This window comes from Diplotaxodon limnothrissa, linkage group LG3 (assembly GCF_057381915.1).
Source record: "Diplotaxodon limnothrissa isolate DT_005_m linkage group LG3, D_limnothrissa_male_GT1.1, whole genome shotgun sequence".
NCBI lineage: Eukaryota > Metazoa > Chordata > Actinopteri > Cichliformes > Cichlidae > Diplotaxodon > Diplotaxodon limnothrissa.
The window spans coordinates 6,667,158-6,682,795 of NC_140598.1; the positions used below are offsets into that span (position 1 = coordinate 6,667,158).

General features: G+C 42.8%; 1 protein-coding gene across 2 annotated transcripts in view; it reads left to right on the forward strand.

Annotated features, from left to right (window-relative positions):
* Positions 1 to 795: 795 nt before the first annotated feature.
* The window catches only part of LOC146634342 (protein NLRC3-like), a 62,295-nt gene continuing 47,452 nt past the window's right edge, over positions 796 to 15,638 (forward strand). Inside the window, exons 1-7 of one of the 2 annotated variants that reach the window (XM_085377007.1) lie at positions 796 to 914; positions 1,170 to 1,271; positions 2,264 to 2,342; positions 2,504 to 2,690; positions 2,819 to 4,616; positions 5,529 to 5,702; positions 6,344 to 6,517. In XM_085377007.1, coding sequence (XP_085233133.1) covers positions 796 to 914; positions 1,170 to 1,271; positions 2,264 to 2,342; positions 2,504 to 2,690; positions 2,819 to 4,616; positions 5,529 to 5,702; positions 6,344 to 6,517 — 2,633 coding nt within the window. Of the gene's footprint in view, positions 915 to 1,169; positions 1,272 to 2,263; positions 2,343 to 2,503; positions 2,691 to 2,818; positions 4,617 to 5,528; positions 5,703 to 6,343; positions 6,518 to 15,638 lie in introns of those variants that run through there. The other variant, XM_085377016.1, reaches the window with a different exon arrangement.

A 15,638-nucleotide genomic window follows, 5' to 3' on the forward strand; every position in this document is an offset into this window, starting at 1 on the left:
CCCTTTACCTCCTTTACTGTCACTGTGATTAATATTTACACACGAGACACCTGCAGAGCTCTGACGCTAAGCTAGCACACAGCATGCTAACGCTAAGCTAACACTAAGCTAACGCTAAGCTAGCCAAGAACCCAGAGTGACGTAAAGCTGAGTAAACACTGACCCCAGACCAGCACCGTGATAAAGTGAGCTGCTGCTGCTGAACTTGAACAGGTAACAAAGTGATGAGCAGTCAGGCTGCAGGTTTCTACCTGTTCATGTTTCTACAGTAGAATCACTTTGAAGTGTCTTTGTGCTGTTTCATCTTTGATTTGTGTTCATAAACACTCAGAGAAACATCACGTGACCTCATCAGGATCTGTGTTGGTGTGTCTGTGCTCCAGATTTTTGTGCTCCATGTCTGTGCTCCAGGTGTTTGTGCTCCAGGTGTTTGTGCTCCAGGTGTTTGTGCACCAGGTGGAAAGGCTCTCAGTTTCCTCCTTGAAATAAGTGTTTATATTGTTGTTATATTGTTGACCCTTTATTGATCATGTGACTCATCACATGATCAGTCGTGAGCGTCATCCAGATCACAGCTGAAGAAGCTTCTCTGATGAAACGTCTTCCAGAAACTTAAAGACGTCTCTTTTCTCTCCAAGCTCCTTAGATCACATGACCTGGATGACTGAACCTACAGACATATTGACCTGGTTTCTAGGTCACATGACAGGTCAGAGGTCAGCGACTGTAACTCAGTTACTTCTGTTAATGTGAACTCACTGAGTGTTTGTGGTTTAACTCTCAGACTGACTGAAGATGATGATGGAGGAAGAGGAGGACAGAGCAGAGTCTGCAGGGTCCAGCTGTCCGTCTGTGAGGAGTGACCGGTCCAAAGATCTAAATCCAGAGTTCAGTGGTGAACCTGGAGCAACGAGGTCAGAGAGCTGAACTCACTGAGTAACAGAAATAATTCTGCACTGACATTATAATCAGTGTTGACTCTGGTTGATTGTCTGACTGTGTTTGTGAGCTGAGAGGAAATGAAAATGAGTTTGTAACAAAAATCAGTTTTGTCCAGTTTTCCTGTAAAAAGCTGAACTCTAATCTAAGAGGATGTTACTGACAGGAAACAGCTGCATTATCTGCAGTCTGTGTGATCACAGCTGCTTCAATCATGTTTGTGTCTGCAGAGGTCAGAGGTCACAGTCTGCAGGGTCCAGCTGTCCGTCTGTGAGGAGTGACTGGTCCAAAGATGACCCTCCAAACTTCAGTGGTGAACCTGGAGCAACGAGGTCAGAGAGCTGTGATGACTCCTTTACATGTTTGTGTTTCCTGGATAAATATGACCTGAAACATCCTCAGATTGTTACAAAGATTCATTAAAAAGAAAACAATGAAAGAGAAAAGATCCAAATGTTCGACTTGGTCATTTGCTGTTTGAGGACAGTGATGCTCATATCTGTGGGGAAAGTGTGACCTGAGTGGGTTCATGTTTGTCTTTAAAGAACAGAGCTGCTCTGATTCTCTTTGTGTCTGATCTGTTAAACAGTCTGAGAGGTCACACAGAGACCCAGCAGCTAAAGCCTGGATCATACTGGCTGCTGTTACTCCATCAGGACAACACTGAACCACAGTGGTGTGGATGTAGTGGATAAATCCCACCATACTGATGCTCAGAGTTAACCACAGGGAACAAAACCAGATGTTACCTTCAGATTGTGACCTTTGGAGTGGACGATGCAGATTTCAATAGAGAATAAATGTTGTTGTTTTTCAGCTGTGAAGAAAGAATCTAATTTTCTGAACTTAAGAATTTATGATGCTGGAAACAACATGGAGACTATAACACAACATTTCCACTGTGTTCATAGAATGAATGTAAAACTGTCAGACATTCATTAAATATGCAAAATGTCTACAGAAGCATCAGAGGGTCAGACGTGAAGCACTCAGTGATTTTGATCAAATGACTCATCAGTTATTGATCTGTACTACACTGATCTACCACGTTAGTAAAGCTGGTGTTCTGGTGGTGGAGGGAGACTCGGATCATGTTCTGGTTTTGGAGCAGTGATCTGCTGATGGTTCAGTTTGATGAGCTTCTTCAAAATCATCCCTGACATCACCACTGAAAGGACGTCCATGAAAACAGACTGAAAATTACTGATATGTTCACAATCTGAGAGTTTAAAACTTGACAGACTTGATTCAGATGAAGTTATTTGAGCAGAAACTCCTGGATCTTCATCCTGTGTTGATCTAATCCTTCATGGTTCCTCCACAGAGTGGACCAGCAGAGCTCAGAGGTTCCCAGTGGTCAGTCTGCCCAGCAGCATCAAACACAGCTGGACTCCATATTTATGGTCTGTACATGTACAACAACTACTGTTACATCTGTTCTGTTCACAGTCATCTCCATGCTGCTCTTTGTAGACCAGTGGATCGTCAGTGTGTCCAACATGGATCTGATGTTTGGCTCCATGATTTCAGTCTGATTGGCTCATTCATAAATATTCTGTTCCAGCTGCTGGAGGACAACATCATCACTTTTGTGAAGAACGAGCTGAAGAAGATCCAGAAGGTTCTGAGTCCAGATTACCCAGAATGCTTAGACAGTCAGAGGAGCAGCAGCAGAGAGGCATTTGTGAAGATCACAGTGGACTTCCTGAGGAGAATGAAGCAGGAGGAGCTGGCTGACCGTCTGCAGAGCAGTAAGAGGATTTCTGTAAAGATTTAAGCTGCTGGATAAATGAACATTTTCCAGAGATGGAAGATGGAGCAACATGTTTTAAAGATTAGTTCTTTTTGGAATTGAGTGTTTATTTTTCTTCTCATTCAGAACTTCAAGCTGCAGTTTGTCATCGTAACCTTAAATCCACCCTGAAGAAGAAGTTCCAGTGTGTGTTTGAGGGCATCGCTAAAGCAGGAAACCCAACCCTCCTGAATCAGATCTACACAGAGCTCTACATCACAGAGGGAGGGACTGCAGAGGTCAATGATGAACATGAGGTCAGACAGATTGAAACAGCATCCAGGAAACCAGACAGACCAGAAACAACCATCAGACAAGAAGACATCTTTAAAGCCTCACCTGGAAGAGACGAACCAATCAGAACAGTGCTGACAAAGGGAGTGGCTGGCATTGGGAAAACAGTCTTAACACAGAAATACAGCCTGGACTGGGCTGAAGACAAAGCCAACCAGGACATCCAGTTCATATTTCCATTCACTTTCAGAGAGCTGAATGTGCTGAAAGAGGAAAAGTTCAGCTTGGTGGGACTTGTTCATCACTTCTTTACTGAAACCAAAGAAGCAGGAATCTGCAGCTTTGAAGACTTCCAGGTTGTGTTCATCTTTGATGGTCTGGATGAGTGTCGACTTCCTCTGGACTTCCACAAAACTACAATCCTAACTGACCCTAGAAAGTCCACCTCAGTGGATGTGCTGCTGATAAACCTCATCAGGGGGAAACTGCTTCCCTCTGCTCGCCTCTGGATAACCACACGACCTGCAGCAGCCAATCAGATCCCTCCTGACTGTGTTGGCATGGTTACAGAGGTCAGAGGGTTCACTGACCCACAGAAGGAGGAGTACTTCAGGAAGAGATTCAGAGATGAGGAGCAGGCCAGCAGCATCATCTCCCACATCAAGACATCACGAAGCCTCCACATCATGTGTCACATCCCAGTCTTCTGCTGGATCACTGCTACAGTTCTGGAGGATGTGCTGGAAACCAGAGAGGGAGGACAGCTGCCCAAGACCCTGACTGAGATGTACATCCACTTCCTGGTGGTTCAGGCCAAAGTGAAGAAGGTCAAGTATGATGGAGGAGCTGAGACAGATCCACACTGGAGTCCAGAGAGCAGGAAGATGATGGAGTCTCTGGGAAAACTGGCTTTTGATCAGCTGCAGAAAGGAAACCTGATCTTCTATGAATCAGACCTGACAGAGTGTGGCATCGATATCAGAGCAGCCTCAGTGTACTCAGGAGTGTTCACACAGATCTTTAAAGAGGAGAGAGGACTGTACCAGGACAAGGTGTTCTGCTTCATCCATCTGAGTGTTCAGGAGTTTCTTGCTGCTCTTCATGTCCATCTGACCTTCATCAACTCTGGACTCAATCTGCTCGAAGAACAACAAAAAACCTCCAAGAAGTCTGAAACAAGAGAATCTGCAGAGAAACACTTCTACCGGAGTGCTGTGAAGAAGGCCTTACAGAGTCCAAATGGACACCTGGACTTGTTCCTCCGCTTCCTCCTGGGTCTTTCACTGCAGACCAATCAGACTCTCCTACGAGGTCTGCTGACACAGACAGGAAGTAGCTCACAGACTAATCAGGAAACAGTCCAGTACATCAAGGAGAAGCTCAGTGAGAATCTGTCTGCAGAGAAAAGCATCAATCTGATCCACTGTCTGAATGAACTGGATGATCGTTCTCTAGTGGAGGAGATCCAACAGTCCCTGAGATCAGGACGTCTCTCCACAGATGAACTGTCTCCTGCTCAGTGGTCAGCTCTGACCTTCATTTTACTGTCATCAGAAAAAGATCTGGATGTGTTTGACCTGAAGAAATACTCTGCTTCAGAGGAGGCTCTTCTGAGGCTGTTGCCAGTGGTCAAAGCCTCCAACAAAGCTCTGTAAGTAAATCTGTGATCATGTTTATTTTTAAAATGTTGATTAAAAGTGGTCATAGATTTCTTCCATGACAGATCCATGTCCTAAAACCATGAGACAGCGTAGTTGTATAGTATAAAAGAAAAAAGGAGAACTTTTGACCACAATATTGTAACTTGAATGAACTTTTGAAACAGCCTTTAAACATAAAATTATGAACAGAATCGGTGACAAAGGGCAGCCCTGGTGGAGCCCATCACCCACCGGACTTATTACTATCCAACGTATTGCCGGCTATGCCAACCAAGCTCTTGCAATGGTTGTAAAAGGATCGAATGGCCATAAAATGTTTCTCAGTTTTATTATTTTCAGTCACATCTGTTTTTGATTATTAACTGAATATTTTAAAATTCAGGCTTTTTATGTTATACAAAACATCATATTTTCTTATGATGTCTTGTATTGATTCTGAAGGAATAGTTTTCATCAGTATCGCAGATACCAGCCTGAATTTTACTTTGTATTGGATCAGAAAGGAAATCAGTGGCATCACACATCACTTACAGCAACTTCAGTACCTCTTCATTTTAATAAACTGGGGGGAGGTGCACCAAGATTCAGTATGAGATAAAGAATTATTTTTAACTGTAAGGTTGGAGAAATCTGTTGTTGGAAATTGGAAGAACAGGTCATCTTAAAAATCACTGCATTGTAGTTTTATTCAGGCCCCTTCAATCTGTGATCGCTGTTGCTTTGCATTGTAAATGCTACTATTACAAAAGTCACAAATATTAGTGTATGTGTGTGTTGTTGGGTAATAAACCAAAAGAACAGAATCTACCAGCACCTCACTGATTTCTGCTTAAAAACTACAAAAAAGCAATAAAGCTCTGATTTGTTTGGTTGATCTTGTCTCCCTTCCACCTTGATTTCAGACTGAGTGGCTGTAACCTGTCAGACAGAAGCTGTGAAGCTCTGTCCTCAGTCCTGAGCTCCCAGTCCTCCCATCTGACAGAGCTGGACCTGGGTAACAACAACCTGCAGGATTCAGGAGTGAAGCTTCTGTCTGCTGGGATGAAGAGTCAATACTGCAAACTGGAAACGCTGAGGTCAGATCAAGCGATATCGATTTTTTTTTCATCAATTAACATCATTTAATCAATTTCATTTGGAAAAAATTAACATTGTGTGTATGTTTTTTTATTTGATTTAATGAATCCATGCAAGTCACAGTAAACTGCCACATTTGACTTTTGTAACATGAGGCAATAAGGATTCCAGCATGTCCTGGAAACATACATGCCAACCCTCCCGATTTTTCCGGGAGAATCCTGAATTTCAGTGCCCCTCCCGAAAATCTCCCGGAGCCACCATTCTCCTGTATTTCTCCTGATTTTCCACCCGGAAAACAAAATAGAAAAACCATATCCCAGAATTCATAGCCCAGCCAATTCCAGTTTCCAACAATGGCTGCAGCTACTTAGTTTTAATATTGCTCTTATTACTCTTTCTGGGTCACAAAATAAACTTTTAACATATTTTCAGGCGAAAATGTCGTATGTTTTGTTTTTTTAATGAATCCATGCAAGTCACAGTAAACTGCCACATTTGTCTTTTGTAACATGAGGCAATAAGGATTCCAGCATGTCCTGAAACAGTGTTGAAATATTGTAAATGTAGTAGCTCCTCATGGCACCATGAATATACTTTAACACAAGTGTTTCATGTCTTCTTGTCATCCTTTCTTCAGACTGAGTGGCTGTAACCTGTCAGACAGAAGCTGTGAAGCTCTGTCCTCAGTCCTGAGCTCCCAGTCCTCCCGTCTGACAGAGCTGGATCTGGGTAACAACAACCTGCAGGATTTAGGACTGAAGCTTCTGTTTTCTGCAGTGGAAAGTCCAAAGTGTACACTTGGGATTCTCAGGTCAGGATTCAGTCTTTTCCGATGATGATTTTAAAAACCGAGTCAGGTCGATAAATGGCTTACTCATTTACAACAGACATGATTTGTTAAATCACCTTATATATGTGTGCTTAAGTTCTGTGCTGCTCTGATTTATTGCCTGTGCTGTCTTTCAGTTCAGCTTTGTCGAGCCTCTGGTAGGATTTCTTTTACATGACCTGTGTACAAACAAAACAGGAAACACATTAAGCTGAAGTAAGATGCACAATTTGAAAAATGGGGCACAAAAAATGTTGCTGCTTTCTGGAAAGTGCGTCTAAGAAGACCCAATGGAGAAAGTGAAGAGAAAAATCAAAGATTAAGAAGAAGAAAATGGCAGAGGCAGTTTCTCTTGGACTGCCTGCAGATGGGGCGAGACTCTAGAAACAGGGATGATTGGAGAAAATGCAAAGAGGCCATATGATAAACCAGGAGATGAATACTCTGGTGTTCTGGGGATAGTGGGAGTGAGAGGGAGAGATGCCAGTAAATGATTTCAAGGATCAATTTCAGAGAATCAGAGCTAAGAAACCAAAGCAAGTGGGCAACTAAAAACATATGGACAGACTCATAATTAGGCCAAAGACACATTAAAGCAATTATTACAGGTTTAGAAACAGGGATGGATATGAAGGAGCTTAGCATGAATTTGCATTGAGGAAAGAATAGCAACGAGCATCAGAGGAAACAGTTAGGAAAACTAAAAGGATGTACTGGCAGGAATACTGCAGTACTTTAGGAAGAACTACACCAGTTCAGAATGTGGGGAGTACAATAAAGAACATGGATGCAGACAGGAAACAACAGCAGCTGTTGTAAAGTAAATTCAAACTCCATTAAATGCAGCTGGTTGAGTTGAAAACAATGGAGAATGATTGTGTTACGTTGTTTATTCTCTATAGAAATGGAGCAGAAGGAGTGCATGCAGAGCTGGACGTGGGCTGTATATACATGCGTGTATCTGTGTTGTCTGTGAGCAGAGAAAACAAAGCGCTGGAAATGTCCAGTGTATCATAAGCCAGCCAGTCCTGTTACTGCAATTCACTTCTTCACCCGAAAGTGTCACCATCAGGCTTCAACAGCAGTTTCCAGTATTAATAGTGTTAATGAGCTACAGGTCGTATGGATGGGAAAATGTAGAGATGCTGGGAAAACAATATGATCAAATCCACAGTGGGAATAATTGAAGTGATGACGGCAGGTGTAGAGAACAAAAATGAATCATATTGAAATGTTAAATCAGGAAAATCCTGGAGAAGAGGATAGTTCTAATGTTCAGTTTGTAAGGTTGAATTCAAAGCAGCTCTTAAATGCATAAAAATGACTTCACCTGACGTCAGACTGAACAATCGGATTAGCTACTGATATTGATTTAACCCTTTAAGACCTACCATAGAACCAAGTCCGCCAGAGCTTATATTATATTTTTACATGCTGTAGAGCCATTGTTGGGAGCATTTCTAGTTGCTATACATCAATACAACCATTACAGCCTAAATTTTTATAATATGTATGTATTAAGTGCATAGTAATTACATAAATTGCAAAAAAGTGCAATAAACTACAAAAAAATTGAAAATCGTTTTTTTAACATATATTTCTAGATAGAGAAATTTAAGAGGCTTATCCCTCAAAACTGTAAATACAAAAAAGTTGCACAAAATAGTTTCCCACCACAGGAAATTTATTTTGAGTGCCTTCATAGTTTTATTTTTGAAATACACCAATTTTTATATACTGCAGGAAAAACGAAAAAATAAATATTATACTGCAAATTTGCAAAATAACAGCATATGCATCAAAATAAACTATTTCCAGCAGTGCAATATGAGTCCTAAGCATATGTGGAAGGAAACTGTAACCTAGGACAAGCTGATGGCATAAGATGTAAGTACAACTCCTCAGGTTTCATATGCAAAAAAATTATTGCGCTAGCTCACGTGGTTACAGTGCTACCGGGATTTAAAAATAGTTGCGCAAAACGGAGTGTGCCCACTCTGACCAGTTTTAAAGGGTTAAAGCAAGAAAATATGGTATTAGCATTAGCTGCCAATTCCTATTCACCTAAAATTAGCATTACCTGCTAATGGCAGTCTACTTAGCATTAACTCCTCACTAATGTGATGCTAATTCACAATAAATTAGCTTTAGCATTAGCTGCTAGCATCAGCCTACCTAGCACTAGCTGCTCACATTGTTAAAAGGGAAGAGAATACGATATTAGCATTAGCTGGTAATAATTATTCACCCCTAATTAGAATTAGCCGCTAATGGCAGCATACTGAGCATTAACTCCTCACATCGTTGTAATGCAAATGAGGCTAACTTGCATTAAATTAGACTGCTGTTATTAGCTAATGCTATTTAGCAGTAGCTGCTCACATTGTTATAAAGCAAAGGAAAACGATATGAGCATTAGGTTCTAATGCGTATTTGCCTTAAATTAGACGTAGGTGCTAATGGCAGCCTACTTAGCATTAGCAGCTCAGATGTTGTAATGCTAGGAAAAAGAGTGTTAGCATTAGCCGTTCACATTGTTATAAAGTTAAGGGAAATAGTGTTAGCATTAGCTACTCACATTGTTAAAAAAGTAAGTGTTAGCATTAGTGCATAATGCTAATTCACGTCAAATTAGCATTAGTTAATAACAGCAGCCTATTTAGCATTAGCAGATAATGTTGACCTTGGCCCACTGGAAGAGTTAAGAACTAAAGATTTAGGAGTGTTTCTCGATAGCTCTTTCTCATTTGAGAAACAAATGAATTCTGTTATTAAAACCAGCTGTAAGGTTTATATTGTTGATTGTCATTTATGCTTAGAAATATTTACTCATATATGCTTAGAGTTTTATAATCGATTGCATAATGATAGAGGTTTGATCCTGAGTAGTCTGTAAAGACTCTGTGTGCCTTCCAGAGTGCTCTGGCATGCAGACAGCACTTGGGGCAATGAGAGAGGTCGTACCCTCTCTTACTGATTTATGGTGTAGGACAGGGGTCTCAAACTTACGGAGCCCCACGGGACATGGGAGAAAAAAAAATTAGGGAGAAAAAATAAAAAATTAGGGAGGAAAAAAAAAAATTAAGACGGACTTTTGCGAGATCTCGCAAAACAAACTCGGGATCTCGCAAAAGTATTGCGAGATATCGCAAAAGTTTTAGCCGCATTCTTCGGAGGCCGCCAGCTCGAAGCCGACCGGGAGGTTGAGGCACGATGTGCTGGGAAAGCGGTGTTCCTCCCGGCTGTAGTAGGTCTCGACCTCCTGTTAGCTTCGAGCTAGTGCCCACCAGCTCGAAGCCGACCGGGAGGTCGAGGCACGATGTGCCGGGAAAGCGGTGTTCCTCCCGGCTGTAGTAGGTCTCGACCTCCCGTTAGCTTCGAGCTAGTTGCCGCCAGCTCGAAGCTGACCGGGAGGTCGAGGCACGATGTGCCGGGAAAGCAGTGTTCTTCCCGGCTGTAGTAGGTCTCGACCTCCCGTTAGCTTCGAGCTAGTGGGTGTCAGATCTCCAAAAACGTCGGAGCACTTTTGCAAATATGTGATGTCTTGTAAACCGAGCAGGTATCTGACGTTTACACAACTACATTCACGCCTCAAAATATCTTAAAAGTGTATTTTGTGACCCAGAAAGAGTAATATTACAACTAAGTAGCTGCCGCCATTGTTGGAATTCAACTTTCGCGAGAAAGTTTTGCGGGATCTCGCAATACTTTTGCGAGATCCCGAGTTTGTTTTGCGAGATCTCGCAAAAGTCACTCTTAATTTTTTTTTTCTCCCTAGTTTTTTTTTTTCTCCCAAATAATTTTTTCTCCCTAATTTTTTTTTCTCCCATGTCCCCTGCGGGGCTCCGTACAGCTCAATTTAGCTGGGGGCCGCTGCAGGCAGAGTCTGGGTGAGGCTGGGCCGCATTAGGTTTTCCACAAGAAAGGCATGGTTAAAAAACTTCCATTCTTCTCAAATCTCTTTATTTTTATTTTTTAACACAAAATATGACAAATAAATAAACAAATTAAGAATTAATAAGAAAATAAATCAATCTGTAATACATAAATAAAATAAGAATAAGATATTTTTAGTCAGTGAACTTATGTGTTTCTTTCAGTCTTCTATATCTGCTGTATTTAGATAAAAATGTCTGTATTAACGGTTCTGTAACCTTCTTCTGAACATGAATGGAACACTGTAGAAAATGAACTGTTCTTCTGAACATGGCTTCTCTTGCCTACTCCTTGCTGCTAGAGACCTGGCAGCGTTTCCTCTCGCATAGCCGAGCCAGATTTGGCCTGAGGGAGGAAGCAGTTGCGACCCTCAGTATGTCTTGAAGATGATCATCCGTAAGTCTGGACCTGTACTTGGACTTATTGAAGTTCAAAGTGGAGAAGAGCTTTTGGCACAAGTATGTGCTACCAAAAAGGCACATGGTCCGGTTAAACATTCGGGAAAGCCGAGGGAAACTAGGGCTCAATCCTCTCAAAAATTGTCCAAGCTTGTCTGCTTTTCCACTCACCTCCCTGAACTTTGCTTTGAGTTCAGAGTTGCACTGCAGCTCAATGAGCTCCATTTGAAGCACAGAAGGGGCATCTTGCACATCAAAGGAGACGGGGTCCGCAAAAATGTGAAAGGTGGCTCTGTGTGTCTTGAAGTCAGCAAATCTGTGATCAAATTCCTCCTGTAGCCTCAAAATGACATCAACATACTTGTCAGCACTGAATGGTGTGCCTGCATCCACGAGTGCCTTGCATGCTGGGAAATGGCAAAGGTTTGTCTGAGAGAGCTGAGCTTTCCAGAGCGCCAGTTTTGTGGAGAATGCTCTCACGTTGTCATAGGCAGCACTGACAAGTTGCCCCTGGCCTTGTAACGTCTTGTTCAGTACATTAAGCTCATGTGTCATATCAACAAGAAAAGCTGAGTCCATGAGCCATTTGGGATCAGTTAGCACAGGAACACTAACTCCATCCTTCTCCATGAAGGCTTCACTTCTGCTCTCAACTCAAAAAGTCTCTTTAATACATTTCCCCTGCTGAGCCAACGTACCTCAGTGAAGTTGAGCACATCCCCATATTCTGACTCCATTTCCTCTAAAAAAGCTCAGAACCTTCGGTGCTTTAAGCCCCTGGATCTGATTTGGTTGATGCATTTCACAACAATAGACATCACATTGTCAAACTTCAGGCATTTGCTGCAAAGGACCTGCTGATGGATGATGCAGTGCAGAGCAATGGCCTCCTCCACGCCTTCCTCTTCCAGTTTGTTTTGTGCCACCAGTCCATTTTTCCTCCCTGTCATTGATGGCGCTCCATCTGTTGTTATTCCAACAAACCTCTTCCATGGCAAACCAACATTCTCAATGGCATCACACAGCTTGTAAATATCTGCTGAGCGGTGGTCTGGCCATGCATTGGAATTACTGTGAGCAGCTCCTCCATCACTTCAAAACTGTCATCAACACCACGGACATACATTGGGAGCTGGGCAGTGTCGGTGATGTCTGTGGTCTCATCAAGAGCGACTGAGTATACACTGAAACATTTGGCTTTCTCACACAGTTGGTCATAAATGTCACTTGACAGGTCAGAAATGCGATCTGCTGCGGTGTTGGCAGAAAGGCTGATGTTGCTAAACTGACCTTTCTTTCCCGGACAGACTATATTTGCAGCCTGCAACATGCACTTTTAGACAAATCCACCTTCTGTGAATGGCTTCCCTGCTTTAGCAATCATCTCACTAACCACGTGGCTCCGACTGCTGCATTATTCTCTTTGGTTGCTTTATTGAAGGTCATTTCTGCTTCTTTTTCTTGCAACCGTAGCACGGCGATCGGCAGATAAAAAGCTGGTAGCAGTCTCCTTTCTTTTTACCCTCGATATTCATGTCTTTCATGACGACACGAACACCGTGGCGTTTGCAGATGGTAGAAAGTGCAGGGATAGCGAGTGCAAAAAAGGCGACTGCTCACGGCGCCGGGCTGTTGTTACAGGAGAAAGAAGCGGAAATGACACCGTGACATATAACAAATAACATCAGCTGTTTCTGATGTTAGTTGTTTTGACTGCTTTTACATTATATTGAAATATATGTAATGTTCATGTTTGCTGCAATGCAAACGGAGTGATGCAAATAAAAACATCGAGCCACAAATTGCGAGTGTGGACACTTCATCTCTTTGCTCCTTAAATGCTTTTCTTCTTTTATTGATTTTTATGCTGATTTTTTCCCTTTTTTCCGTATGAGCTTACCTGCGATAGCTTCTGGACACTTATAGATTATTAGGACTAAAGTGTTCTTAACAGAAACAGCAACATTTTTATAGTTACCTTATCCTCAGCGCTCCGTGTGTCTTTGGCCTAGACACAGCTGAAGCCTGATTACAGCCTGGAAGCCTGGAAAGGTGCTAACCGCTAGGCTAACTAGCAACAAGATGCCTTCCCTCTCCACAGATGACTACCACAGCCCCCTGCAGAAGATTGCAGTACTGGAGACAAAAATTCATCGCTTAGAAGTAAACGTGGAGGTAAATGGACTGTGTGGAAATGAAACAACCTTGCCTTTTATTCAAAACAATGGCGACGAGCAAGCTAGTACACAGCTAAGGAGCACAGATAACATGACCAAGAAAGTAGACTCTGTGCATTATTATAAATCCTCAAGTGATAATCCCCCCTTGGACTGTCTTGGTGCAAAACCAAGACATAAATCATGTCTCCTGGAAGGGGGAGGACGTATCACGGGCAGAGCACAGCGAGCTGAAGTCTCTGAAACCGACTGGCCTTCACTTCCTACGAGACAGAGAAGTTCGAGAGGAAACAGGACTGGACAACTGTGAATAGGAAGGTTAACAACAAACCTCCAAAACAACTGAATGTGAAACTGCACAACAGATTTGCTCCACTATCAAAGGACCCTGGATCTATATCGGACAACCATCCATCTAAAAGCAGCGAAATAAGGTCTGAAAATCTGTTGAAAAGTAAAAGACCACAGGGAAAGCTAAAGGCTAGGCCTGAAACTCTGATTGTGGGTGACTCTGCCGTAAAGGATGTACAAATGATGTGCGGTAAGAACACTAAAGTCCTCTGCTTTCCTAAGGATATGGTCAACAACCTGAAGGAGAGAATTCTTCAAATTGCAGATGAATATCCAACTGTGACAAACACTGTTCTGCATACAGGGTCAAACGATGTGTCCAAACAACAGTCGGAGGTTCTGAAACGGGACTTTACTGGATTACTAAATACTGTAAACTCTCTGAATGCAGCTGTATTCATCAGTGGACCTGTACCGCCGGTCAGAGGAGGAGACGAGAGATTCAGCAGGTTGTTTACACTGAATAAATGGCTTATATCAGCATGTGCTGACCACTCGGTGCATTTTATCAACAACTTTAATATCTTTTGGGAATGCAGGCATCTGTTTAAAGCAAATGGATTTAATTTTAACAAGTCAGGGGTGAAACTGTTCACCTCCAACTTGTTTTATTCCATACGTCATCCATCTGTGCTTGGTGCCAAGGCTGAGATAAACGAGGAGTTATCTCATAAAGAGGAACAAACAGTACTCCAAGAACAGACAAAGCCCAGCAGAAACCTTGAGGAGGAGCTCCATTTGCCCCCACCTGGGAAGAGCCTCAGAAAGGAGAGACATCTGAGGCAAGAAGAGGGGTCCCTATTTGCCTCCAACTCTCTCAACAACACCAACGACCAGGACCAGGGACCACGATCTTCCCCAGTCCCCCAAACCCCTGACAGGCCATCACCCTCCTCCCCCTCCCTTTCTCCCCCCTCCCCACACCTGAAATTCACTGAGGAGATGATGGAGCGGGTCAATGCTGGGCTCAGATCTACCCCCCGGCCCAATCCCTTTTTGTCCCCCATAAACCCCCCACCAGAGCGGCCAAAGGTTCGCCATCGAGCCCCACCCTCAACAGAGCAATCGAAGTCACATTGCCCAGCCTCGCCCCCCTTAGTTCCTCCTTACCACCTTCATGCTCTGTCTCCGCAGTCTGATGTGTGATGTGTGGAGGGTCCGGGCTGCGAGGATTATGGCAGTGGTGACTTTTCCCAGGAGAAGCTGGGACCCTGTTTACTAGAAGGTTTTAAAATCTCTGTACTTTTAGGTGACAGGAGACATGTGGCCTGGTCAAAACACAGAGAGGTGCACTCTAAAAGATCCTTAAACATAGTAAACATACCTTGTGTGCCACAGACTGCTCCCAAACACGAGGGGACAAGTAATGCCTCTAAAACACTTAAGTTGGCTTTATTAAACGTTAGATCTTTAGCTGGGAAAACATTTTTAATTAATGATTTAATCACTGAGCACAGCCTTGATTTTATGTTTTTAACTGAAACTTGGTTGGACCAAAGTAACAGTAGAGCTGTTCTCATCGAGACGACCCCTCCTAACTACAGTTTTATCAGTGAGGTCAGGGTGAGCAGGAGAGGAGGAGGGGTTGCTGTCTTATTTAATGAATCATTTCAATGTAAGCAGCTATCTCCTGGAAGTTTTCAGTCTTTTGAATATGTGGCTTTACAGCTGAAGGCCCCATCCAAAGTTGTGTTTCTTAATGTTTACAGGCCTCCCAAATACTGCACAGACTTTTTTAATGACCTCAGTGAACTGCTGTCTGTGATCTGTGTTGATTTTGACTGTGTAATTATTGCTGGGGATTTTAACATTCATGTGGACAACCCTCAGGACAAAGGGACTAAAGACCTGAGTAACACTCTGGGCAACTTTGGGCTGACTCAGCATGTAACAGAGGCCACACATAATAGAGGACACACTCTTGACCTACTGATCTCCAAAGGCCTGAGCATTTCAAAGGTTACTGTGTCTGATGTGGGCGTGTCTGATCATTACTGTGTTTTCTTTGAAAGTAAAATCTCAGCCCACATAAATATATCAACAACAGTGATCACAAAACGGTGTATAACTGAACACAGTAGTGCAATTTTTAACCAGGTCTTCCCATTAACACCTGACCTGTCCAGAGGGTCAGTCAATGAGCTCGTCAATAGCTTCAATGCTAACATGTTAAATGTAATGGACACTATTGCTCCCATTAAGGTGAAGGAAGGAAGGAGTCTCCATGGAGAAACTCCACAC